This window comes from Macrobrachium rosenbergii, chromosome 3 (genome assembly GCF_040412425.1).
Source record: "Macrobrachium rosenbergii isolate ZJJX-2024 chromosome 3, ASM4041242v1, whole genome shotgun sequence".
In the NCBI taxonomy this organism is placed as follows: domain Eukaryota; kingdom Metazoa; phylum Arthropoda; class Malacostraca; order Decapoda; family Palaemonidae; genus Macrobrachium; species Macrobrachium rosenbergii.
In genome coordinates, this window is record NC_089743.1 from 46,843,776 (window position 1) to 46,871,147 (window position 27,372).

A 27,372-nucleotide genomic window follows, 5' to 3' on the forward strand; every position below is an offset into this window, starting at 1 on the left:
TGGCAACTTTTATACTGACTTGAGAGTCGAGCCAGTTGCCGGAGACGTCTTTTCAGATATCAGTAATGCTTCTGACTTGAAGGGGGGAAAGTACTGCATCTTTCTCTCACATGAGTCTTTGTAAATTTGCTTGTAAATATACAAAGGGGTTGCTGTTGTTTTTTGTTTTTGTCTTTTACGTTAGTATGTTGGTTGTAAATGTAATTTTACAGAGAAAATTGCAAAGAAATATTAGAAAAAGCATGTAAAATAAAAAAAAAGTTACTGAATCTTCCTTCTCATAAATTTACGTGAATATTTTTTAAAAAATATGCAAAAAATTTGTTACTGCTTTTATATCTTATCTGTTTTGATATTGTGTGAGCAGTAATAATTATTTTACAAAATACTGTACAATAAATTATTTATTAGAAAAAGTATATATAATTTGGTAAAATTTACGATTGTCTTGTAAATGAGGCCCCACAAGGGGTTGTAAATAGTCATTTTCAACTTCTCTTAGAAGGTAGGGAAAATTTTTTAGAAATTTTTTTTTATACATTGTGCATGTACATGTCATTCTCTTTCCATTGATGTGATTTTTTTTTTTTTGCACGTTGATAAATTATGCTGTCCCTTGAGGGTTAAGACCTTAATGGATACCTTGGCTCTGAGGAAGAAGAGAGAGTTCTTTCTCATGCTAGGGCCTTAAGGTATTTCCTGAGCAGGACCGAGAAGATCAGAGGACCAACCAGTAACCTCTGGTGCTCTGTCAAGAACCTGTCTCGCCCTCGGACTAAGAGCGCATTGTCCTTCATTGTCAAAGACTTAATTTCTGAGGCGCGCACTCAGATTCAGGACACTTTGCCTACTTTTAAGTGAAAGCTCTTGACGTCAGGGCAGTCTCTACCTTATTAGCTTTAAGACACATATGTCCCTCACTTCCATTCTGCAGTCAACCTACTGGAAGTGTGAACCGATCTTCATGTCTCACTATTTGAAAGAAGTTGAAACAGTGTTTGAAAATTGCAGTACCTCGGGACCGTTATCAGTGGCTGGCGTGGTATTGGGCGAGGAAGCATGGGAATCTCTCTTTTTCTCTTACTATCTCTCTGCCTTGAAGCCAGGGGGCACAATGTACATGGAATAACCACCAGTCTCAGTGAATGGGTTGTGGTGTTTTCAGTGTAGATGAAAGCATTGTCTGGTTGTTATTTATATTGGTACTGCACCCAGGGCAAGGGCACTTATGTATTCTTTGCCAGAGATCAGGCCCATCCTCCACTGCTAAGCTCCCACTTAAGTAGAGGTGACCCACAGCTCAACTGCCACGCCACTGCAGGTTAAGATGAGCATCAACCAGAGGCAGTATTCACTTGCAGTAGCTCTCTTAACATGTAAGGAAATGACAAGCATTGTTTCAATGCTAGCAATTTTTCTATTTCAAAGTCATTACCATACCTTAATGTTTTGGAATAGAATATGTCCATTTATCCCAGCCCAGTTTCAGTGTGGGATTCAGCCACTTACTGTATATGAAAATGTTATTTTCATAAAATTAAGTTTCATATATACTTGACAAGTAATTACAGAATCAGACCCCGCCCTCCTCCCCTCTCATGGACATAAGGACAGAAAAAGAATGAGGTTTTCTGCTGAGTCATTTCCAGTACTCCTGTTAGTGGGCGGGGCTTGTCACCTACACTAAACTATCGAAGTGCTAGCACGATTTTTTAAATAAAGGCTGCCGCATGAGTTAGAAACTATAGCTATGTAATTTCTTGGTAAGCATATATGAAACTTTATTTTATTATGAAAATATAATGTTTACTACTGAAAACAAACCCTTCAGGCTGGCATGTCAGTGTTAAGTGTTTTAGCTTAGATCATTAGCCGCTGATAGGCTGGGAATCAGCCTGCTTCATCATCATCTACCTTCCTTTATAACCATATCATATCTTGAGTACTTTGTAACTTAGCATTGTATTATTAGTTGGTTTAATCAGGCCAGAGCTAAAATACTTTACACTCAATATGGCTGGCCTGAAGGGTTTGTCTTCAGTAATAAAATTTATATTTTACCTAATAAACTGCATTTCTTTAAAAATGTTATGATTTGTTATACAAAAAATGAAGAGTCGGACAAAATTTCTTTAACTGATGTGACATTGAATGATTGATGAAATTTGGGCATTTGTATAAATTTATAAAGTATATTTGTTCCTACACAAATACAAACCCTTGGTTGTTTACTTATATGGGGTTACTTTCGGTGAAAGCTGAACTGGCCACTAAAGACTTAACAAGGCAGTGTGGTAGTATAACTACCAGCCAGGTAGTTGGGTGGTAGCAGTGGGGGACCCATGCTGCCCTCTGCCCGGCGTCATGCATTCACTTTACTTTCTGGCCTTGTCTGATGTGGACGTGTTTTCCTGGCTCTCTGCTCGGACCTTCTTGGAAACTAAAGCTGCGCCTTTTCTTGGCGTGTTTGTTCCTGTTTTGTTTTTTGCGTGTTTGTGATGATGGATGAGTTATCGCAAACCTATGACTGATAAGCCTGTGCGCCGGGTATGTCCTGGTAAGGATAAAAAATGTGGCGCCTTCCGCTGTAGCGCGGACTCTGACCCTCACTCCCTTTGCTTAAAGTGTAGGAAAGGTAGTAAGGACCCTTCTCATTGCACTGTAGACGAACTTGTGAGGAGCGTAGGCTTTGGTCCCCCAAGCAGTGGGATAGGTATTCTTGGAGGCCTGGATACAATTGACTCTGTCGGTTGCGAATCCTTCGCAGTCGTATATATGCCCTGAAGGCCTTCCCTTGCTGCTGATTCTTAGTTCTGAGTCTGTCTTGCTGTCCAGTGTCTGCATCCGCAGTCACCGAGGAGGTGAGATTGGTGGACCTGGGCTACACTCCTCTAGTTCTCTCCCTCACCCAGGGTCGCTGATCCCTGGGTTAGGGGGGACCCCCTACCCGTCTTTGTCTTCCGCAGGGTTGGCATCTGTGCCTGGTTTGAGTCAGGCGTGGGAGTTGCTCAGGATGGTTGGTACGCCTGATCTGTCATCGCTCCTCGCATGCATCAACAGTGCTGCGCGAGAGGGAGTACTCCTCCCTCATCCTACTACCCACACGGTCAACGTTTTAACCACCACCACTACCGTCACCGCTGTGCTGCTGGGGAGTGTGATGACCACCATCGGAATGCACCATGCATATGGTGCGGTCCCTACTCCAGCTGTCTCCATGTTGACGGTGGCTGGGCCAGTCTGCTCGGTCACCCCGCCCCCGCCTGGCTACGCTCCCACGCTCCCACCACGCTTCCACCATTGCCCGTGCCGGTCATGCAGACGTTCCTTACATCGTTGCTGTGTCTGCCTCTGTGATGCCTACTACCACCTTCCGGCATGAGTCCCCAGCCAGTCATAGCGCTCTTGTGACATCTGCTGTTGCTGCCCCCGCCCCTGTCGACCCCTGGTCTGTCTTCAGTAGGTTGGGGGATGCTGTGTTATCGCTGATCAAGAAGAAGAAGAAGAAGAAGCGCACGCCAGCTGTCTACATCTTTGTCTTCTACTTCGTCATCTTCACCCCTTCTTCTATGACCAGTCGGTCTAAGAAGGGGAGGGTGCATCCTCCCCCCCCCAAGAAGACTCGCTCTTCTAAGGGGGCACAGTCCTCCCCTCAGGGGAAGACCGCTGGATCTCTCGCTGGGAAGGCTACCTCGGTACCCTCCTCAGACGGTTCAGGGCCTTCGTTCTCTCGAACTGATTCAGTTTCGACACCTCGAAAGCGAGCGTTGCCGAAGGCACGGTCGCCTAAGGGAGACCGTGTGGCCTGGAGCCCCTCCTCTCCTGTAGTGAACTCAGGCACGGAACGGGCTTCTCTTCCACCTAAACCGTCATCCTTGTCCAAGTCGGACAAAGGATTGTCGGAGAAGGTGTCCATGGACGTCTCTGCTGCGAAGGCATCAAGAGGAACCAAGAAGAGGTCCCCGCAGCCTTCTTCGACTGCTTCGGCATCGAAGAAGGCTGGGACATGCCCCGACATTAGGGACAGCAGTCTCCAATCGGCAGTGTTGGTCTCCTCTACACACTCCAGTGTGGAGGACCGCCCAGCGTCGGAGCGTGGATCGGCTGTGAGGAGGCTGTCCCCTGATCGTCAAGGCGGTCGCTTGCCCAGACGAGTAAGTCCGTCTAGGCCCTCTCGCAACGCTCCACCGCGGGTTAAAGGTCGTGAGGGGTCCGTGGCTTCCACTGGTTATACCAGTGGACGTGATGGTAGTGTTCGCTCTGCCTCTCCCACCCCCTCAACTTCCTCGGGATTCTCCAGGAGGAGACAGGGGGTTCAGTAGGATTGCTGGAGTTGAGGCTCATGTGCAGTCAGCATCAGAGGTGTCCGGTCCTTCCTCACTCGAACCGAGTGAGAGGTCGTATGCCTCTGTTGTCAGGGGCAGAGATACGGGGTCTGTCTTGGGCTCTCCTGTGGGAGGGCCTTTCTGGAAGACCGTCTCTTGGAAAGTCCTCTGCCAAGAGATTCGGACAGTCCAGAAATGCAGAGAGCATTTGTTGAGGTCACGCTGATTCATCAGCTCAACGGTCTGGAGGAACCACTTCCAACTCCCTTGGAAGAACTGTTGTCCAGGTTGGAGGAGTTTTACTCTTCCAAGAAGGAACTGAAAACCTCCCTTGGACTACCATGACCCTTGGCAGACAGCATCCTCAAGCAGGTTAACAACTTGGTCTCCGGACCGTTTTTGCTTCGCTCGACTCGCTCCACCAAGCTCTTACCTCCACCTCTACCGAGACAGAAGAAGCACTACATGCCTTCGGAGGGAGCACTGCAGCAGAAGGTAGTGGAACTGGGCCTAGCTCGTCTAGCTCCTGGTACCACTTCAGCTCAACTAACTGGGGAGCCTGCGCTCCTCACGCAAGCTGAGCTGAATGCCCTGGAGGGGACAGCCCTGTCTGCTCTGCTGGCGATCTCCTGGCTCAACAACTGGGCCCTCGCGTTGTCGAGGCTCGCGTCTTCATCTGGCTCTCAGAACAAAGACCCAACCTTTAGGAGTCTTTGTCTTTGTCGGGTGGAAAGGCCACCTCTTTTATAGCCCACCAGATGGCAAACCTGTGAGCAAACCTGGTACTGGAGAGACGGGACGTGGTGTTGCCCCGGATCTACAGATCAGTGGGCACCGAAGCTGCAGTCTACCTGCGCAACGGACCAACTATGGATGCCACCTCCCTCTTCTCCTCTCCCCAGAGGAGAGGTGGACGCTGTGGTGGACAAGAGGAAGGCCGACAAACGCAACCATCTTGTCCACCAGGCAGCGACGAAAGGTGTCACGCAGCCTTCTTGTCCTGCAGCCCGGACCGTGAGCCAGGCTAGCACCTCAGCCCTGAAAAAGTCTGGTGCTTCGACGGGTGCTCGAGGAAAAGTCCAGACCTCTTCTTCTCCGCCAGGGAAGGAACCGCATGGTCCCTTTCTCCAACCTGTCCCCCCCAAGAGGAAGGTAAGGCAAAGAAGAAGAGAGGAGCAGCTCACTAGGGACGGCGAGCCTCCTCAGATGCTGCCGTCGGGGGGGGGTTGCCTATCATGCCACTGGGCAACTGGCAGCGATACGGAGCGGAGACCTAGGTAGTGAATATCCTTCAGGAGGGATATTCTGTACCCTTCGAGTCGCCGCCTCCCCTCACCGACATACCGGTCCAGTTCCCCTCTTACCTTCAAGACCCCCAGAGGAGAGAGGCCCTACTTTGGGAGGTTGAAACTATGCTGAGCAAGGGAGCCATCTAAGTCGTCGAGGATCGATCTCCGGGCTTCTACAGCAGGATCTTTCTAGTGGAGAAAGCTTCCGGCGGGTGAAGGCCAGTAATCGACCTCTTCTCCCTGAATCGTTTCGTTCGCCAGACTCGGTTCAAGATGGAAACGGTATGCACGGTACTGTCAGCCATCAGGGAGGACGACTTCATGCAGACGATGGACTTGATGGACGCGTACTTCCAGGTACTGGTTCATCCATCCTATCGTCGGTACCTTTGCTTTGTCCTTGGAGGAGTGGTCTACCAATTCAGGGTACTGTGTTTCGGGCTGTCGACCGCTCCACAGGTGTTCACGTGAGTGTTCACCCTGGTGTCAGTTTGGGCCCATTCACACGGGATACATCTTCTGAGGTATCTCGATGATTGGTTAGTCTTGGCAAGCTCACGCTTGCAGTTGCTACAGGACAGAGTTCGCCTCCTCGAGTTATGTCGCGAGCTGGGTATCGTGATCAACTTCGGCAAGTCGGATCTCATTCCCAAACAGAGGACCCAGTATCTGGGCATGCTGATCGATACGGCAGTAGGCAGAGTCTTTCCCTTAAAGGCTTGCATCAGCACGTTCAGGAAGGTGGCAAGGCAGTTCCTGTCGAGGCAGGAACAGCCAGCTCAACATTGGCAAGTCATGATTGGTCACCTGTCGTCATTGGAGAAGCTTGTACCGCACGGTCGGCTCCACCTTCGGTCTCTCCAGTGGAGACAGGGACTTCTGGGATCAGTCTTGGGAGCCCAAGTCAGTTCTTGTACCCATCTCTCAGGAGGTGAGGGGCGATCTCGACTGGTGGCTGGACGACAGGAGCCACTGCATTGGGACACACCTGTCCTCTCGACCTCCGGACATGCTACTCTTCACTCTCGACCTCTGGACATGCTACTCTTCACGGACGCATCGAAGGAGAGCTGGGGTGCACACCTGGAGGAGTTGCTGACTTCAGGCGTGTGGGACCATCACAAACGCCTTCACATCAACATCCTGGAGATGAAGGCAGCTTTCTTAGCCTTTCAGTATTTCCAAGACCGTCTGATGGAACACTCAGTGGTGTTGATGAGCGACAACGCGACCGTAGTGGCATACGTCAACAAGCAAAGGGGACTTGTCTCCCGAGCTCTTCACACGTTGACGGTGCAGGTGCACAAGTGGGCAGTAGCACACACTGTGGAGCTGTCAGCCAGATACATCCCAGGCTAGAGGAACGTTCTGGCGGACACGCTCAGCCATCGGGATCAGGTGGTGGGATCTGAGTGGTCCCTTCACCAGAGCGTGGCGGACAGGCTCTTCGTCCTGTGGGGGCGTCCAGTAGTGGATCTGTTTGCCACCCAGTACAACAGGAAGCTTCCAACCTTTTTCTCCATCGTACCCGATTGTATGTTAGTTTTATAAGTTAGTCATTATTTTATTTTCTGCATTGGTGAAGTGTATGGGTATTACAGAATGTATAAAAAGAAAGCACGTTTAATTTTATAAGATGTTTTTATAGCATAGCATTCCTTATGTTTAAAGAGTATGTTGTTGTTGTGATGTCATAGGAAGTGACGTCACAGGACGAAAATGGCGGGAGGGAGAAAAATGTAAACAAACAAGAGCGGGAGTGTTGAAAGCATGGTGGAAAAGGTAGAGAGAGCTCTCTGAAGGTTAGGTCGATAATGGTTGGGTTGTAAGTCTGTTTGTGGTTTTTGTTGTCGTAAGCTGGATTGCATAGAGTAAAAAGACCGTGAACAGGCGAGTGGATCACATAATTGAATAATTTAAGGAAAGGTTAGGCTAGCAAAATTTTCAAGTGGTAGCAGAGCGTAGTTCATTAAAAATGGACGGATCTGATGGTAAACTTTGGGAGATGAAATGGAGAAGAGACTGTCCGAGATTTAGCGGGGCACAGGGCGATTATAAAGGATGGAGAGGACAAGTCGAAGATTGGCTTGTGGTGTGTGGAGAAGAAGTGAAATATCCAGGGATAGAGATAAGGATGAGCTTAAAAGGGAAAGCTTTAGAAGTAACAGAAGGAATAGATAGAGATGAACTTAAGGATAGCGAGGGTTCAAAGATAATCCTGTCCAAACTAGATGAAGTGTATCTAAAAGATACGTTAATGAAAAATTACAGTAAAATGAAAAACTATTTTAAAATAGAAAGAGAATCTAGTGAAAAGATGAGAGATTTTATAATTAGGTATGAAAAGGCAGAGTCCGAGTATAGTAGGGCACTAGGGAAAAGCATGCTTGAAGGGGAAGCAAAAGGTTTTCATGTACTTGAACAATCGAATCTCACAGAAGATCAAAAACAAATGGTATTAGCAGCTTGTGGTCGAGAAAAGTTGGAATATAAAACAATGTCACAAATAATGAAAAGAATATTTGAGGGATTAGGGAATAGAGAGGAGGGGGAATGGTTATGATCAGAAGGTTGTGAGAATTTTGGGAAAGGGTGGAAAAACCAAAGATATCGGGGAAAGGTGAATCGAGGTAGAGTTGGAAGAAATCCTTTAAATAGAGAAGGAAAAGTAACACTGTGTGCTATATGCAAATCGGAATGGCATTGGGCCAGAGATTGTCCTCAGAATTTTCAGAATAAGAAGAAATCAGAAACTGGACAAGAAGAAGAAAAAGTTTATATAGGAAAAGTTAGCAAAATAGAAGAAGAATCTTGGGAACAGGTTGATGCAATTTTAGACACAGGATGTAAGTCAACAGTTTGTGGGGAATTGTGACTAGCACGCATTGTTGTGGGTTTGAATCAGGAAGAATTGAGGAGAATGAATGATACTAAGAAAGAGTCTAATAAAGTATTTAATTTCGGTGAGTCATCATACAAGTCAAAAGGAGTAATGGAAATACCGGTGATATTGAAAAACAAAGTTTTATTTGAAGACAGAAATTTTGCAGGGTGATGTACCATGGTTAATAGGTAAGAAAACCATGAGTAAAATGGGGATGACCATAAATTTAAAAGAGAATTGTGTTAAAATAGAAGTATTAGGGGAAATGAAGGTAAAGTTACGAGAAGACAGACAGGGCCATTTAAGAATACCAATTTTGAGGAGGAAGGTAGAAGAAGAATTATTATTGGAGGGTTGGAAGGGAAAGAGTCTAAGGGAAATTAAAGGTACAATGATGAAGTTACATCTACAATTTGGCCACGGAAGTGGAGATAAAATATGGAAGCTAACAGAAGAAGCACAGTGGAGTGACAGTTTGAGAGAGAAGGAAAAAGAGGAGATAAAAAAGTTACTAACCGACTTAATCGCAAGTTGTGAAGTATGTAAAAGATATAAAAGAAACCCAGCCAAACCAGTAGTGGGATTTTCTTGGAGTAAGACATTCAATGAAGTTGTAGCAATGGATGTGGGAGAGATAGAAGAGAGAAAGTTCTTGGTAATGGTAGATATGGCAACAAGGTATTGTCAGGTTTTTTGGATAAAAGACAAGAAACCGGAAACTATTATAAAGACTCTTTTTGACGGGTGGTTTGCGATATTTGGGGCACCTTCTAAAATATTATCAGACAATGGGGGAGAATTTCAAAATGAAAAAGTAAGGAGGATGGCATCAGAATCTCCATGGAGCAATGGATTGTGTGAAAAGACAGTAGGCATAATCAAAGAAAGCTTAAGAAAGATGAAAGATGATGAGGAAGTGGATTGGTCCATAGCATTAAGATGGGTAGTGAGTGCCAGGAACTGCTTAATGAATAATGGTGGTTTCTCCCCTAACCAATTAGTATTTGGGAAAAATCCTTCTTTGCCTAATTTAATGGGAGAAGAAAGTTCAAGTCCTGCAAGCAGAGAGAAAGGTATGGAAGAAAGCATAGTTAGGGATACACTGAATGCAATGCATAAGGCCAGAGAAGTGTTTATCAAAAATGAGTCTTGTAATAAAATAAGAATTGCTCTAAACAAAAGTGTCAGAGAACATAAATTTGAAGAAGTAGTAGTGGGAGACGAGGTATTCTATAAGAGAGAAAATGAAAATGAATGGAGAGGACCTGCTCAGGTAGTGGGAGTATCAGGTAAAACAGTAGTGGTTAAACATGGGGATTCTCTAAGAGAAGTAGCGAGAATACATGTTACTAGGATTCAAAGACTATCACCAGAAAAGGAGAAGATACTTAAAGTAGACAAAACACACACTGTGAAGGATGAATCCCTTGCATCAAAGGAAGGGAATATAGATGAGCAGGAAGGAAAGATGATAATTGGCTGGAGAAGGAATGCTGATATAGAAGAGACTATAGAAAGAGATTTGGCAGAGGAAACACTGGAAGATGAAGGGGAAAGTGAGGTAACAGAAGAAAGTGAGTTAATAGAAGAGATACCCAAATTCAGAAAGGGAAATAGAGTTAGAGCTATAAACAAAAAACAGGACAAGTAGAAGAGTGGACGATATTGAGTCTTGCAGGGAAAAGATCATGCAAATCTTGGGCTGATTCGTACAATGTAGAAGATTCACAGTCAGGTGACAAGGGATGGGTTGACTTAAGAGATTATAGTCATGTAGAAAAAATTGAAGATGAAGAAGCGGTTTTGCTAGGATTCGAAAATAGAAATGTAATTGAAGCTAAAGAAAAAGAACTACAAAGTTGGAGAGAAAACAAGGTATATGAGGAGGTAAATGACATTGGACAAAAAGCTATATCTACAAGATGGATAGTAACTGAAAAGGTAAAAGGTGGGGAAAGGATATGTAAAGCAAGATTGGTAGCTAGAGGTTTTGAAGAAGAAATGGCTGAATGGGAAAAGATGCTCCTACATGCAATGCCGAAATTTTAAAATTTTGTTTGACGGTAATAAAACTGAAAGATTGGAATTGTTATACGTTAGATGTAAAACTGCATATCTACAGGGTGATGAAATACAACGAGAGGTATATTTAAAACCACCTAGTGAAGATGGTTGGAGTGGATTATGGAAATTGAAGAAAACTGTTTATGGGCTCAAGGATGCAGCAAAGGCATGGTATTGTAAGGTGGTAAAACTGGTGGAGGAGCTTAAAGGCGAGAGGAGTAGATTAGAACCTAATATATTCTTTTGGAAGAAAGACAATAAATTGAATGGTATTTTATGTACACATGTAGATAATTTTTGCTATGGAGGAACTGAAGGATTTTTAAAGGAAACAATTGGGAAATTGAAAGGGAAATTACAAGTAGGAGAACAAGAAAGTAAAAGTTTTAAGTATATAGGAGCAATAGTAGAGCATAAGGAAAATGGAATTTGTCTTAATCAGTGGCAGTATATAAATTCTATAAGAGAACCAGAAGCCAGAAGATTTACAGGTAATAGAGTATTAGGACAAAAGGAGTTAACAGAATATAGATCAGTGGTAGGACAGTTGAATTGGGTATCGCCACATACTGTGCCAGAAATATCATATGATGTTAGTGAATTAAGTAAAGCTTTTAAAGAAGGAATGACTCAAGATATGAGAAAGCTGATTAAGATAGTGAGAAAAACTAAGTGCATAATGGGAGAAGTGATAATAAGTGAGTTAGAAGAAGAAAAGATTGATTGGGAAGCCTATGCAGATGCTTCATTCGGGAATATTGAAGATGGCGTGATATCATTGACAGATGGTAAGAGGAGAAGCCCTATATGGTGGAAATCCAGAAAATCCAGAAGAGTAGCAAAGTCCACCATTGAAGCAGAAGCTCTGAGTGTTGGGGAGGCCACAGAAGGATTGATTTATTTCAAACATTTGTGGGAAGAGATAGTAGGAGGGAGAAAATTAGAAGCACTGGTGAAAACTGATAGTAAAACCCTAATGACTGCAATAAAATCAGGTACTGGAGTAAATAGTAAGAGATTAAAAATTGATATTGCAGCAATAAGAGAAACAATAGAATTTGGAGAAATAAGTGAGGTGAGATGGATAAAAGGAAAGCATCAAATAGCTGATGTATTGACCAAAGCTGGAGTTTCTGGGGAAAGCATTAGGAATTATGTAGAGGGTAAAGAATTGGAGAATAATGGAGATTAGAGGGGATTAGGATAAGAAAAGGCTGGAGGGGAGGGAGAAGGAGATAAGTGTGATTGTATGTTAGTTTTATAAGTTAGTCATTATTTTATTTTCTGCATTGATGAAGTGTATGGGTATTACAGAATGTATAAAAAGAAAGTACATGTTTAATTTTATAAGATGTTTTTATAGCATAGCATTCCTTATGTTTAAAGAGAATGTTGTTGTTGTGACGTCACTTCCAATGGCGGGAGGGAGAAAACTGTAAACAAACAAGAGCGGGAGTGTTGAAAGCATGGTGGAAAAGGTAGAGAGAGCTCTCTGAAGGTTAGGTCGATAATGGTTGGGTTGTAAGTCTGTTTGTGGTTTTTGTTGTCGTAAGCTGGATTGCATAGAGTAAAAAGAACAATGTGAACAGGTGAGTGGATCACATAATTGAATAATTTAAGGATAGGTTAGGCTAGCAAAATTTTCAGTACCGGACCCATGGGCAGCTGCAGAAGACGCCTTCCAACACTGGTGGGACAACCTCAAGGTGTATGCCTTCCCCCCGTTCTGTCTGATTCGTACAGTTTAGTCGAGTCCTGGTGTCGACAAATCTACGAATGATCCTGGTGGCTCCCAAGCGACCCGAAGCCACATGGTATCCAGACCTGCTGGCTCTGCTTTCCGAGACTCTGAGAGAGATTCCCCTCTGGCACAACCTTCTACGTCAGCTGCATGTAGAACAGTACCACCAGGCCGTGGCCTCCCTGTCACTTCTCGCCTGGAGGTTATCCATCATCTCTTGCGAGCGAGAGGCTTTTCTCGCCGAGCAGCGACAGAGATGGCAGGATACCTCAGGAAGTCTTCTGCAGCGGTTTACCAGGGAAAGTGGGCCATCTTCTGTGGTTGGTGTCGTAGACAGGGTTATTCTCCGGTCGGAGCCTCTCTTCAGCAGGTAGCAGACTTTCTCGTCTATCTTCGTCGAGAGAAGCTCCTATCAGTTTCAGCGGTAAAGGGATACAGAGCTGCTTTAGCATTGGTCCTGAAGTTGAAAGGCATCAATGTCTCGTCCTCCCTGGAGATATCATTGCTGATGAGGAGCTTCGAACGGTCTTGCCCTCCCAGGGAACTCGGGCCCCCTGAGTGGGATGTCTCTCTCTTTTTGTGGAGCCTGACTTGTGCCTCATACGAGCCACTACGAGAAGCCACAGACAGGGATCTTACTCTTAAGACTGTCTTCTTGCTTGCCCTGGCATCGGCGAAGAGGATTAGTGAACTACAGGGACTTTCTTTTGCAGTTAAACACTCAAGGGGATGGACATTGGTGACGCTCAAGTTCGTAGCAAAGACACAGAATCCAGCGGTCCCTGACGCTCGATTTGAGTCTTTCACGGTCCCGTCCTTGGGTAACTTTGTTAATGATGACCCTGACGAGATGCTGCTCTGTCCTGTATGGGCGCTATCTGAGGAGAACTCGACATTTCAGGCCTGAGTTTTGACGACTCTTCGTTAGCACCGGGTTCCCTAAGAGGGAGGTGTCCAAGAACACGATCTCCTTCTGGCTTCGTGAGGTTATCAAGAAGGCATATGCAGCAGCTGGAGAGGACAACACCAGCGCTCTACTTCCACGTGCTCACGAAATCAGAGGGATTGCGCCGACTTTAGCATTCAAGAAGAACCTGTCAGTTCAACAGGTACTAAGGGCTGGGGTGTGGTCACGCCAGACCACATTCACCTCTTTTTACCTATGGGACGTTAACCGTAGGTCCTTGGATACCTTCTCCTTGGGACCAGTGGTGGCTGCTCAACAAGTTGTGTAACTTACCCAGCTCCTATACAGGACAGTGCTGTGTCTTGTCAGCTGTACATGCATGATTGGGCATGAAAGGTGAGTAACTGGCTCTCTCTTCCTCCCCTTCATCCGGCTTCTTCCTTCGGGCAGAGAGTTTGGGCCGTACAAGCTGAACCAGACGTCAGACGCAGGTGAGTTTCGTGACTTCAGTATCCTAATCTTTGTTGCCTTTCTGGTACACAATAGATGTAATGTCCCCTCCTTCCCTTACAAGGCAGGGAAGGGGTTGCGGGTTAATTACCAAACCCATTCTTCATTTTGGTCCTTAGTCCTCGATGTCCTCAGATCACCTTTCCTGTGGCTGGGGTAGGTTCTCTCTCTCTTTCACCTTGCTGTGTTTTTGCTTACATACCGTAACTTCGTCACAGCAGGGGCGGTCTAGTAGGCTGGCTCGTGACACTTCAGTTCACATAACCGTGGTTACGATCTGGTGGCTATGTCCTCCTGGCTCTTACCCCAGGAGGACAATAGGTGTGGTTGAACTTCCAGTCGTTCAGAGACCTCCACTCAGATTCCTCCCACCGAATCAAGAGTCCCCATATAAGTAAAGGACCAAGGGTTTGTATATGTGTAGGAACAAATCGCATTTTTTAAAAGTAAAATGCATTTTTCCTAACATACAAACCCGAGGTCCTTTACTCAGGTTACCCACCTCAGCCTCCCCACAATCTGCCCTAGGCCAGAAAGCAAAGTGAATGTGTGCGCCAGGCGGAGGGTAGCGTGGGTCCCCCACTGCTACTACCTAACTACCCAGGTGGTAGGTATACTACCGCACTGCCTTGTTAAGTCTTTAGCGGCCAGTTCAGCTTTCACCGAAAGCAACCCCATATAAGTAAAGGACCTCGGGTTTGTATGTTAGGAAAAATGCATTTTACTTTTAAAAAATGCAATTTTAAGCATGTGTTGACTGGGTTATGTGGGCTGTTCATCAAATATCATTGGATTAAACAAGTGTGACGAGTTTCAAGCAACATGTAATCTGGTGTTCTTTGGTTTGAAGAATGTTATAATCCAACAATGGGTTTGATCTGATAATTATAAGTGCTGATTTTATTCCACGTAGTCCTTTGAAAAGAAAAATGTTGTTTGGTAGAGAACTGATTTGTTTTGTGGTATGGCTCCAAATCCCCGGTCCTGATAGAGGGTCATAACAATAAACCCTATAATGTGGACCTTTACATCATAATATGATATGATGTTCAGGAGTGTGTGTAATTTTTGGCTTGTGATTATAAGCTCAGAATTTACATTTGACATTCATTAGTTTTATGATAAGGGACAATCATCTAGGTGAACAGATCACAGAAATAGCATTGGTGTTTAAGTGTTTTTGTTCCTGTAACCAGCTTTTCCTTAGATCTCAGATAAGATAGAATGAAGATGAATTGTTAAATGCCTCCCTTCCAAACAGCAACTTTACATTAGTGTGCAAGAAGCTTTTTTATGTCTGTACTGCACCAATTTTTCTTTCATTTCATAATTACAAATGTCTTTTTTTCTTGGTAAAACATCTCATAACTTAACCTGAAAAATGAGTTAAAGATATATGAGGGGCTTTGAGTGATGTAACAGTTCTTTTAATTTCAAAAATGATTTAACCCTTAAACACCGAGCCTCTATTTACAAAAGTGTCTGTTGTATGCAAGCGTTCTGGAGTTAGCGCCAAGGAAAAAATTTTTTTTTTAAATCACAGCACACTTAGTTTTTACGATTAAGAGTTCATTTTTGGCTCCTTTTTTTCTGATTGCCTGAAGTTTAGTATGCAACCTTCAGAAATAAAAAAATATCATATATAAATATTGGAATATATGACAGCGCAAAAAAAAAATTCATATATAATTGTATACAAATCGCGCTGTGAGAAAAATGGTTAAAGCTAATGGGTTATTTTTTTTTCGTTGTATTGTACACTAAATTGCGATGATTTTGGTATATAACAAATTGTAAAACGATCAAAGCTACACAGAGAAAATATTATCACAAAATGATGCATGAATTTGTAACGCCCGGACGTAAAAAGTTTTTCTGTAAAATTCACCATAAATGAAATGTTGTGCTAGAGACTTCCCGTTTGTTGCAAAATGAAGGTAATTGATTGAATATTACTAGACTGTAAGTGTTTTAGCTTACAATTGCAGTTTTCGACCATTTCGGTCGAGCTAAAGTTGACTGAAGGTCGAATTTTTTCTATTTATCATGATTTATATGAAAATATTTCAAAACTGATAAAAGCTACAACCATGAGTTATTTTTTGTTGTATTCTACATGATATTGCACACATTTTCATGTATAACACTTTATGTAAGGCCTAATATAAAATGGTGCGAAAATTATGACAAGGTGATTAAAGAAATTCCGAGATTTTCAGCCGAGTTACTGCGCGCGGACGTAAGGAGTTTTTTTTTTTTTTCAAAAATTCACCATAAATCGAAATATTGTGCCAGAGACTTCCAATTTGTTGCATAATGAAGGTAAATGATTGAATATTACTAGAATGCAAGAGTTTTAGCTTACAATTGCATTTTTTTACCATTTCGGTCGAGTCAAAGTTGACCGAAGGTTGAAATTTTGGCACTTATCGTGATTTATGTGAAACTATTTCAAAACTGATAAAAGCTACAACCATGGGGTTTTTTGTTGTATTCTACATGAAATTGCGCACATTTTCATATATAAAACTTTATGTACTGGCTAATATAAAACGGTGCAAAAATTACGACAGTGACGAAAGAATTTCTGAGATTTTCGGCTGAGTTACCGTGTGGACGTAAGGAAAAAGTTTTTTCAAAAATTCACCATAAATCGAAATATTGTGCTAGAGACTTCCAATTTGTTTTAAAATGAAGGTAAATGATTGAATATTACTAGAATGTAAGAGTTTTAGCTTACAATTGCGTTTTTCGACCATTTCGGTCAAGTCAAAGTTGACCGAAGGTTGAAATTTTGGCACTTATCGTGATTTATATGAAAATATTTCAAAACTTATAAAAGCTACAACCATGGGTTGTTTTTTGTTGTATTCTACATGAAATTGCACACATTTTCATATACAAAACTTTATGTAACGGCTAATATAAAATGGTGCAAAAATTACGACAAAGTGACGTAAGAATTTCCAAGATGCGTCGCTGATGCTCTGTAGTGCGAGAAGAAAGAAATTCGCGCATGCGCAGGCTGGGTAACGCTTGTAAACAAAACAACAGCGTGATCCGTGAACTCCCAGCATCCCTCAAGGCGTGTGATTTAAAATCTTTCACAAACTAGGCCTATAACTATTTTTCCACGAATATTTAAAAAAACTTTTTCTAGTCGATGTACCGTACGTCCACTCGGCACCCGACAGACAATTTTAGTCGACGTACAATACGTCCAGTCGGCGTTTAAGGGTTAATCTCTCAGTTAATCATCACACAGTGAGATATGCATGAGTAAAATATTTAAGAGTTGTACTCTAGAAACAAATTGCTATATGTTTATTATACTGTAGTTATGATTGTGTAGGATGCTGAAGGTGAGCTACCTGGTCCTTGTATACTCGTAGAATATTTGTTGACATCCCCTTTCTGTTGTTCTTGTATTTTATGTGCTTTTCTATATCTTCTGTTACTTTCTTCACATTTTTACAATATATACTTGATATAAAACAATGATTTAGGAAGGTTTGTTGTTATGAGTATGGAGTGGCTATCGGAGAGAGATTTTTGATAGTGTAATCACTTGTTTCGTCCTCAAGGAGTTACCCTTCCATGGTCTTCCAGAGCTCCATGAAGACCATCCATGGAAGGGTAACTCCTTGAGGACTCAACAGCGACTACCAAAAATAGGTTTTTCCTAAACTCAAAAACTGTTTTATATATATATATATATATATATATATATATATATATATATATATATATATATATATATATATATATATATATATATATATAATAATATATATATATATATAAATATAATTTTAGACAGGTCATTTAACCTGTTAAGCACCCAAGTGCGTAATACGTTTTACTGCGATCTACTGGTAGCGCTTCAACGAATATTACGTTCAAGACTTTAACTCTGCTTTTCAAGCTGTCAGCCCCGTAATAATACGTTTACTTGTATGGAAAATGTTGGAACATCATTTGGTAACACTCTCAGAACACGTAAGCTGTAATTGATGACTTATTTCCTCCCTGGCAACTCTTTTCAGTTGGTCGCTTGATGCCTAGATGACTATTTTTTTTTTTCAAACTTTTCAGAGACAACACGTTTTTTACGTCGTTCTCAATGAATGTCACAAAGAGGAGGCGTATGTCTTCAGTTGAGATAAATCAAATCCTAGACGAGGTGTCTGATACTGAAGACATATTTGATGATGAGAGCTCTAGTTCTGAATATGATGAGGATATTGAAGAAACAAACTTTTCTTCCAATAGTGGAAGTGAAGATGACTTCTCATTGCCGAAAGTGACTGGACTCCGAGAGAGAGAGAGAGAGAGAGAGAGATATCCCTTTACTTTCGTGTTGCTGATCCCGGCGTGAAATTTTCAGTTGAGGATAAAGAGAATCCATTAGAATTTTTGAGAAATAATTTGATGATGAAATCATTGATTACCTCGTGAAAGAAACAAACAGATTTGCAAATCAGTTTCTAGATGAGAATGTAGAACATTTGTCTCCACAATCACGAGTACATAGATGGATTGTGTGTAGCCCCCTGCTTTAGAGATTGGCATACGAAAGAATAATAGTGCATGTATGTACAACACTTTTCATTCAGTATTTTGTAGTCTTATGAAATAAAATAATAGTAGTAGTAATAGTTTTTTATCCTATCATTTAATAAAATTCCTACTCTTAACTACAGTACGAATTATAAGCATAAAAATCAATATTAACTTTGAAAAACTATCATCAGTGATATGACCGCTAATTGCAAGAAAAAGCGTGACGGCATTCATCCAGGGTGGACGCTTAACAGGTTAATGCAGATTAATGACTGTACCAGCATATCTTTACCTTTGATTATATTGATTCTTAGAACTGTTTTTTTAGTAGAACGTCTTGTATTTGCAGTACAGTAATAGCTATGTCATATTTATCAAGTAGTGATAGAAATTTTTACCATTTCAGGTGTTTGATAACTTCTGAGTTGATATATAAATTGCACTGGGTATTATTGTAGGGTACATTTTGCTCTGAATATTATTGTAGGGTGCACTTATTCCAAGTTTTAATTTCTCTTTTTATATATATAAAAAAAAAAAACAGCTGGCTGCCTTTCGCCTTCAACCAGGCCCACTGCCAGAACAGTACAGGTTCATGAATCAGCCACCTGGTCAGAGAAAGCATAAAAAACATAAGAAACACAAGCTCAAGCCAGGGGAAACCCCAACTCAAGATGGCTCGGCAGATGGGTCAGACATCCACGAGAAGAAGCACAAGAAGAAAAAGAATGATGACGATAAGGAAAGAAAAAAGAAAAAGAAAGAGAAAAAAAAGAAGAAACAAAAGCATTCCCCAGAATATCCTGGGGCTTCGGGAGTTGATCCTAATAGAATTATGATTTAATTTAAAGTGTGCTTTAATTGAATGATTGAAAACTGTGGTTTGATGCATAAATGTTTGGAGGAACATTATATGGTTATTGTTTTACAAAGTACATTTAAAGCGCTTGGAAATATTTTGTGTCGTATATTGCACAGACAAGTGATAGAGAAGTTGCCCAGTGATTGGCCTTGGTGCTTGAAACTATTTATTTGGAAAATGTGTCAGTTCTTATTGAAGTGTTGGAGTGTGTAACTTCTAAATGGTTTACAATGTATTTTGTGTATATACCATATGTATCTTCTATTTTTGACATTGAGAGTAAAAGGAATAGGAATCATGGTATATTTATGGTAACTTGTAATTAATGAGAAATTAGTACTTCGTGCTTTCCAGTAGTTAATGATTTCCGTTGCCCAGAAAGTTGGGGTAATGCATAAAGATTTCATCGCCATCAGTTTTCAGGTATGTGTTAGATTATGGACAAGTTGTATAAATGTCGTATCTTTAAAGATTAGATTTAAATCCTTTAGCACAGTTGTAGAGGGTACTGGAGTCTTTAGTTATGTATGTATACATCTTTTTAATACTTTTCCCCTTTGTTCTACAGTGTTATCTCCCTTCCACCCCCCCATAGAACTACAGATAATGACTGGTTTTTTACCATTGTCTGTTATTTTTAATGTTTTTTTTTTTTGCTGCAGTGCAGTAAAATAAACAAATCTATATGAGGTAGGCCAGTTACAGGCTACTGAGCAGCTGATTGCAATACAAGATTTCTTTAAACTGTGTTTTTGTAGTAGGTTCTCAAATTCAGTGTCTTGAGTTTTGGATTATTAACTGAAGTTATAATTTACTTTTGCCATATTACACTTTACACATACGTTTTCTCTTACCAGTGGATATTTACTGGTTAAAAGACAGTTTGTAAAAATATTTTGACATCTTCACACTTTTTAGTTACCCTAACCCATGTTTATAAAAATATGTTGACCTCTTGACCATTTTAGTAATATAGGTAACTGATTTAAGCAGATAAAAAGTAGCTGGGAATTTTGATCTCATTGATAGATATCGGTAAGCAAAAAGAATGAGTATAGCGAAAGGTACTTACAAAGGCGTTAATTATTGAATATGTGAATATCAAGGGTTAATTGTTTGGTGATTTCTGTAACAGTAATTGAAAGAATAATACAGGCTTTAGAATCTGAACTAGTGAAATCATGCTTCGTTTAACCATGGGTTAAATTTTACCACAGTTTTTGTATTATGTATTTTTTTAAATGAGTTAATTATATAACATCTGGGTGTAAATTTCTTCCTTTGTTGTGTGAATATAAAAATACTATACTTTTGTTTTTCTTGATGTAGTAATTTTATGCTCAATGATGTGAATAAACTAATAAATCCAATTTTGGAATGTTTGATTTTACAAAGTTCCTTGAATCCATGGACATTAAAGACAGAGTATGAATATACAGGAAAGAATTGGGTATGCTAAGTGATGTAAATAAACTAATAAGTCCAAATTTGGAATGTTTGATTTTACAGAGGTTCCTTGAATCCATGGACATTAAAGATTAAGAGTAAGAATACACAGGAAATAATTGAGTATACTATGCAATAGTTTAAATAGAACAAGATCACCAAGTCACATTTCCAGATGCCCAAAGGGTTCACCCCAAGCAACGATGAACATATCTTAAAAAATTTTACAAACAGGCTGGAAAGGACCATACAAAAGCTACTGTAAAGAGCATGGCACACTAAATTGTATATCTCTAAGGGACGTAGTACTTAACTGTACCATGCTGTACAAAAAATCAAGGAATGGCTCTGTTTGCTTGCATCCCATTACAAATTGGTCTAGTTTTGTTGGGTTCCAGCCCTTGTTACAAGAGGTAGTAGACATGATGTGGAATCCCATGTGACAAAATTAGTACTGATATTTCCCAATTTCCTTACACTAATGAATGGACTAAAATAAAAAATACACAATCCATCCTTTGACTTCATCTTCATCCCAGAGAAATCCATGGCTTGTCTGTGACACAGGCTAGTTCATACTCATTTAACCCACAAGTTCATATTGCAAGGAGACGGATCATTAGCATGTGGTCTCTATGATATCCCCCTTACTTTTTACAAAGTACATATTGGTAGAATGTACAAAGAAATGTTAGAATTTTAAGTTCCATAGAAGAGGTCATCACAGTACTGAATAACCAAATACTTGCAATGACAGGTTGTCAGATCAAAGTGAACACACTTCTACTACAGGTTCCAAGATCACAAGTATAAAAATAGATGAACACGGTGTAAATGGCTACAACATTTACAAGTGTCTAAATGCACATGAAATACAGTAATTGTAATTTCTTTCTTATTTGTAATAATCGGCATTGTTAATTAAACAGCATACTCAAAATGCATAACAGAAACTCACAATTTCTTTCTGCATCATGCCTATTACCCCATATAAAATAGTCAGCAAAAATTTGTCATTTTCTATTTAGACCCATTTTTAATATTAATTCTCCTTAAACAGCAACTACTTTTGTGGGGTATAAATCTAAATCATTCTCAAACATCCTCCAGATATCTTCACATTGCAACTCAACACTGAACTTTTTATGGTACATAAAAATGTATAGGATAAGAAAACTTTTTTTTACCTGAATACTATCTTGAGTTCATACATAATTTTACCTTTGAAAGGCTAGAATAAGTGCAAACAGTAAACAAACTTTCACTAACAACAGGACCTCATGCAATAGGAATGAAAAAAAATCCTAAAGGTTAAATCTTTGGTTAAATGTTAAAGCAGTAAGAACTGCTACAGGTTAAAAACCAAAATTAAAAACTTCAGATACAGAGGGGAAAAAATGTTCCTGATTCATGAAACTTTAAAATACTAAAAAATATAATTTTAAAATATATCTGGCAGGCTAAATACAAAAAGAACCTACAGTAACATGTTAAGAGAAAGTAATTAACTTCAGAGGCATATCTAAGATATCTCAAGAACATAGGACAATGGGGAAAAAAATGTTAGAAAAACATTAAAAAAATTAATACCCAACCTCACCAATATGTTCTTTAAAGAAGTAAGACCAATGCAAATCACCCAGTTTAAGAAAAAACACATCACAATTTACAAGCCTGAATTCTAAACAATCTCAAAGATGCATTTTTAACAATGACACTTCATGCATAAATTATATTCTCATTTTAAGTTTCATTTTGTTGAGAAAATTATACCTCAGAGCATTAAAAAAATTACCAGAGGAGATCTATGTTACATGATAATCTAATTTTACTACCATAAAACATTTTTAAAACAAAAAACTTACTTCTAATGATTTTTATCAAAAAACACTTCTACTGCAGCTTCCATAATCATAAGTACACAAATAGTTAAGAATCAGTAAATGGCTAACACATCTACAAATGTCTGAATGCAGAAGAAGTACTTGTAATGTCTTTCTCATTTGTTATAATCAGCTTTGTTAATTAAAATGGAGTTTACTTTAAAACCTGACTTCACTATTCACCTAATAATCTTAACAATTTTTTTCACAAACATAACTAATTTACATCCACTTGAGCCCTTGGATTTTTTTTTAATTAATATTATGATGAATTTTTGTTTTTTTGGAAGGGGGTTCATGAAAAGTGTTTATTCCATTTTGCTGCTCTCAGTAAATTTATTTTTTCTTGATATAACACTGGTTTTGGTGCTGCATGAACTGACTGACAAAAATTATACTTGGCTTTGTGCATCCTGCTATAATAAATTACTAAAGAAATTAACTACCAAGCTTTCATACATGTTCCAGTATACAATCAAGCCTTGGTTATGGGATTCAGTTACTGGAAAGTTAGAAAAAATATGGTTATCTTAAAAATCTGACAATTACTGTGAAGCAGTATAAAGGTTTGAGCAATCTGGGTGGCATATCTCCTTAAAAGATTGATCAAAGTTTCCCAATGTGGTAATTAGTTCAGTGCAATGACTACATACCCTACAGGCACTTCAATCACTGCAGTATTCTGTTCAAAGCTATTCTTGAATCAGGACATCTCACTATGGAATCAATGATTCTCTGACAAACAAGATCTCATTTGTGAAACAAAGGAACTAAATCTGCTTGTGCCACTAAGGTAATATGTTTGCAGCCATGCAATCTGAAATAGGTAATAAATTTCTGAGCTCACAGGCATGTTGTCTGAAAGCTATCTTCCTCAAATAATGGTGTATGAACGATTCCAAGGAGAGGCAGCAAAAGCAGCATTATATAAAAATAAATGAACTTGGGACTTGGTAGTGATAAGTAAACCCAATAAATCTTAAACTGTAAGGTTCTCTAATTTTGTTGCAGTAGTGTTATATCATAATCAAAATAATTTCAGATAACACACACAAATAAGAAAAAATTCTTTTAATGTTATTTCACTAAAATAGCTGTGTATGCTTTGCAATAGTAGCTGCACTAGCATTATGTCTAAAACAAGATCCAGAGGTCCTTTTTGCCCGTACAACTTCCTAAAAAAAATTTGTTCTTACATAAGTCAGTCTAAATTACATTTAAATAATTGGCAAGCAAGTATGAGAATGACCAAAAGTGTCTCTTTCGGGGATTAAAAACAGGAATTAAAATGTAAACTAAATTTTTGTGTACTATAGCTCATCACTCAATGGAATTATGAAAATGAAATTTACTATTCTGCACAGGGTCCCTGTATATTCTCCAAGAACCAAATAGTCTAGAATACCCTTTAAAAAGTACTGTACAACTGTTATTAATGCAAAGTTTAATTAGACTACTGAACCACAACTTATTGTTGACAGAGATGTGAAAATCATAGCAAGGTACAGTTGAAGAAGTTGACAAGGTAAAAAAACTACAAGGTGAAAAGAAAAAGGTAGAAAACGGAATGTAGCTGTGGGAGGAGGAGACTTCAAAAAGTACTAAAAAGCAATTAAACAAATATCAAATGTCTGCTCTTAGGGCTTGCTCAAACGATTTGTTCTCAAGTGAGAGATGACAACTGCTGCATTGTAGTTTTACTAAAAGTGTGAAGGGACCAAAGAGAGCAGATGACAGCAAAAAGCCACAAAGCAATGTAGCTGGGGGCTGGAGGGGTGCAACTAAGAATGTTTAGTACTAAAATACTGCATGATACAGAGATCTCATAAAGGTTCATAATACAGTATAAGATATCCTTCTAATTCTGTTACACAAAAAACAAAAATATCTGCAAACTTTATCTGCAGTCAAACATTTGCCTTATATTTGAATAATGAAACTTTCAACAGTAAACCCATTTTGTGAACAAAAATTCATTATGAAAACATATGCTTGGTGGTAGGTGAGGGGTTTTTCAATACTGTAAGTGTCAAGTAAATCCATAACTGGTCACAAGGTAAAACTATGTATTCATAGGTACAGTATGAATAAACTGAGTTACATTTAGCATGCAAAGCTTCAAGCAACCATCTGTAATAGCTTATAAATATCTTAGTCAGCTATGAACAAAAATTAAATTAAAGCAAGAGGAAATAACAATGTCAACATTTCTTATTACCAGACCCAGTAAAGTATTTACTTCTTGCTACTTAATGGTTTCTAATAGTAAACTGAGATAAATCTAAATCTACCTTACACTACTTAATATAGATGCATGAAAAATGTGAAAATAAAAATTTCCTCTAGTGGCATGCAATATAAAAAATAAGTTCCCCAAAACTAAATCAAGTTTCTGCATAATCTCTTACTAACTTCTGCCATTATAAAAAATACTAATATGATTATCAATCAAAGATAAATAACCATGACAGGTAATAGTAAATTGTATATTCCACTACAAATAAAAAAAATCAATGATAACAATTACTATTGTTTAATTGCTTACCTCTGCAATAAATCTAGGTAAAATAAAATATAAAAAAAGCAAGACGTGACTACTAATACCAATAACTTTTTCCATAACTGTCATTAATGAAAGATTTTCTCTTCATTCTTTGGGTTAATTGTGCAAGTAAAATTATTATAAGCCTACAATATAAAAGAACTGAATCAGCATGCAGTAGTGAATATTTTTTTTAACATAACCATCATCTAAATTACCTTAAAGTAGAACACCAGGTAAATATTAAAAATTGACTGACATGGGATCTGTATATTAAATTATCATTTAAGCCTATAATGTATAGATAAAAATTCAGAATAAACATTTTAAACTGTGAAGATGAAAAACAATATTAACTAAGAGGGTAACAGCTGATGGTGCTTGTGACACTAATGTCAAATTCTATACTACTGATTATGAATATCTGATATGATGAGATGCAGTTCCAAGAAATACTCTCTTAGTTAAATATCAATTTGAAGCATTATCTCAGTATCTATTTTTCTTTTCCACATTTTAATTTATTCAGCATTTAAAAAAATGCAGAAAAAACATTTCTCTTAATAAAATAATGGTCTAATAAATTCTGCCATACACTTAAAATTAACTGCTGCCAATGCTTATGAAAAAACTTATTAAAACCCATTTTCCTCTGAAACTGGGAATACTTGAAAAATATAAGCTATTTGAAAATTATGGAATTACTGACGAATAGTAATTCAAAATTAAATTATCCTTTTTACATGGATCTTCACTTGCAACTTTAACCTTAAGTAAAATGAAGTGAAATTAGTTTCATTATTACTACTATGGGATTCTGTTACATTTCTTTCAAATAGCTATTAAACTAAAAATAAGATAAATATAAAATATCTTAATGAAAAAATGTACAAACATATTAACTTTGGTAATCTTTGAAATCATTGCTAATTAAGAACTCATTCTTACACTTTGCACAAAAATGCAAAACTAACAATTTAAATTTTAAAGACAACATCACTGTCATGAGCAAATAATGTTTAAGCTATGAATTACTATACAGGTTGACCATCACTAATCCGGCAATCAGTAGTCCGGAACAATCAGTAATCCGGCACAAATTTCGGCTAGAGTAATTTCTAATGTTTCCGCACTAATTTTCAAATTTCCCGGGTTGCTGTGCTAACTTGCTCGCCGGCTGCTCCGATTTGGTAGGGCAGTGTGCTGCATCAACAAACTGGTAGCCTAGCCTACATTATACTGAACTCTATTCACATATTAACAGTATTATACAAACATCAACATGACGAATGTGCATCTTTTTCATGGATCTTTTAAAAAGTTATGCTTTACTACATTGTTTCCAATTGCGTATATTCTCATATTGCTTTTGTATTATAAATTGCAATCAATGTTTTGTTTTGAGAATCAATATCGTGGTGTTTATTTCACCGCATTCAACTAAGTTGAAAGGGCTTTTCTTTCTTCTAGTTAGCGTAAATGAATATGGATACTTTATTTATTTGGGACACGGATATTTTTCATTATACGAAGTGTTTTTAAGTCGTCGTGAAATTAATTTAGCTATTTTTTTCGTTATATATGACGTTTGCGGGAATCGCGGCTGACTGTTTTGGGGCATGTTTGTTTTGTGTAAAAAAAAATCAAGATTCCGTTCACTATTTTCTCTTGATTTCATCATAATACGAGCTTTACGTATTTATCTTTTATCAGAGTGAAAACAGTAGTAATTTGTATTCTTTCATGCCCAGTAGTTTTGATTAAAATACATTCTCTCCAGTTTTATTTACAGTTGAGTTTCATCCATGTTGCCAATGCACGATAATTTATAGTCATTAGCAGCTTGAACATTGTTTTCTCAGCTTCAGCTACAACTTACAGCTTAAAGTTACTGCAGCAGTATATTTCCCTGCCGATCTTTTCTCCAAAGCGAATAAGGGTATAGTGTAAAAAATATATCAGTCCTATTGTTCAGTACTTAACGTCATTTGTAACATAACTACAGTAATTGTGTATTACCGTACGATGGCTGAAATACAAGCAAAACAGTTGTTATCCGATATGATTATTAACAAAACAAAAGTTTCCCGTTTGGATGTTTATGGCTGTACACATTTACGCAAGAGTATAACGTTACTAACAATACTTTTATCATTCTCTTTTACTTTTTTAACTAGCAGATGGAATAAAGAGATGGAGGAAAAGAAGTTTTTCTATTGTAAGTTGGTCTCTCTCGCTGCCTGATTGTACCTGCTGCCTGCGCAAAATCTAAAAATATTTCCTAAATATTTTCGTACCGGCATTAATTGCTAACCCCATCGTAAGCTTGAAATATCGTAAGTCGAATTATCGTAAC

General features: G+C 39.2%; 1 protein-coding gene across 1 annotated transcript in view; it reads left to right on the forward strand.

Annotated features, from left to right (window-relative positions):
* LOC136855102 (mediator of RNA polymerase II transcription subunit 19-like) overlaps window positions 1-20,515 on the forward strand; it is a 94,048-nt gene extending 73,533 nt beyond the window's left edge. The window contains exon 4 of the mRNA XM_067131935.1: window positions 18,828-20,515. Coding sequence (XP_066988036.1) covers window positions 18,828-19,127 — 300 coding nt within the window. The 3' untranslated portion in view covers window positions 19,128-20,515. The remainder of the gene's footprint in view (window positions 1-18,827) is intronic.
* Window positions 20,516-27,372: the final 6,857 nt, after the last annotated feature.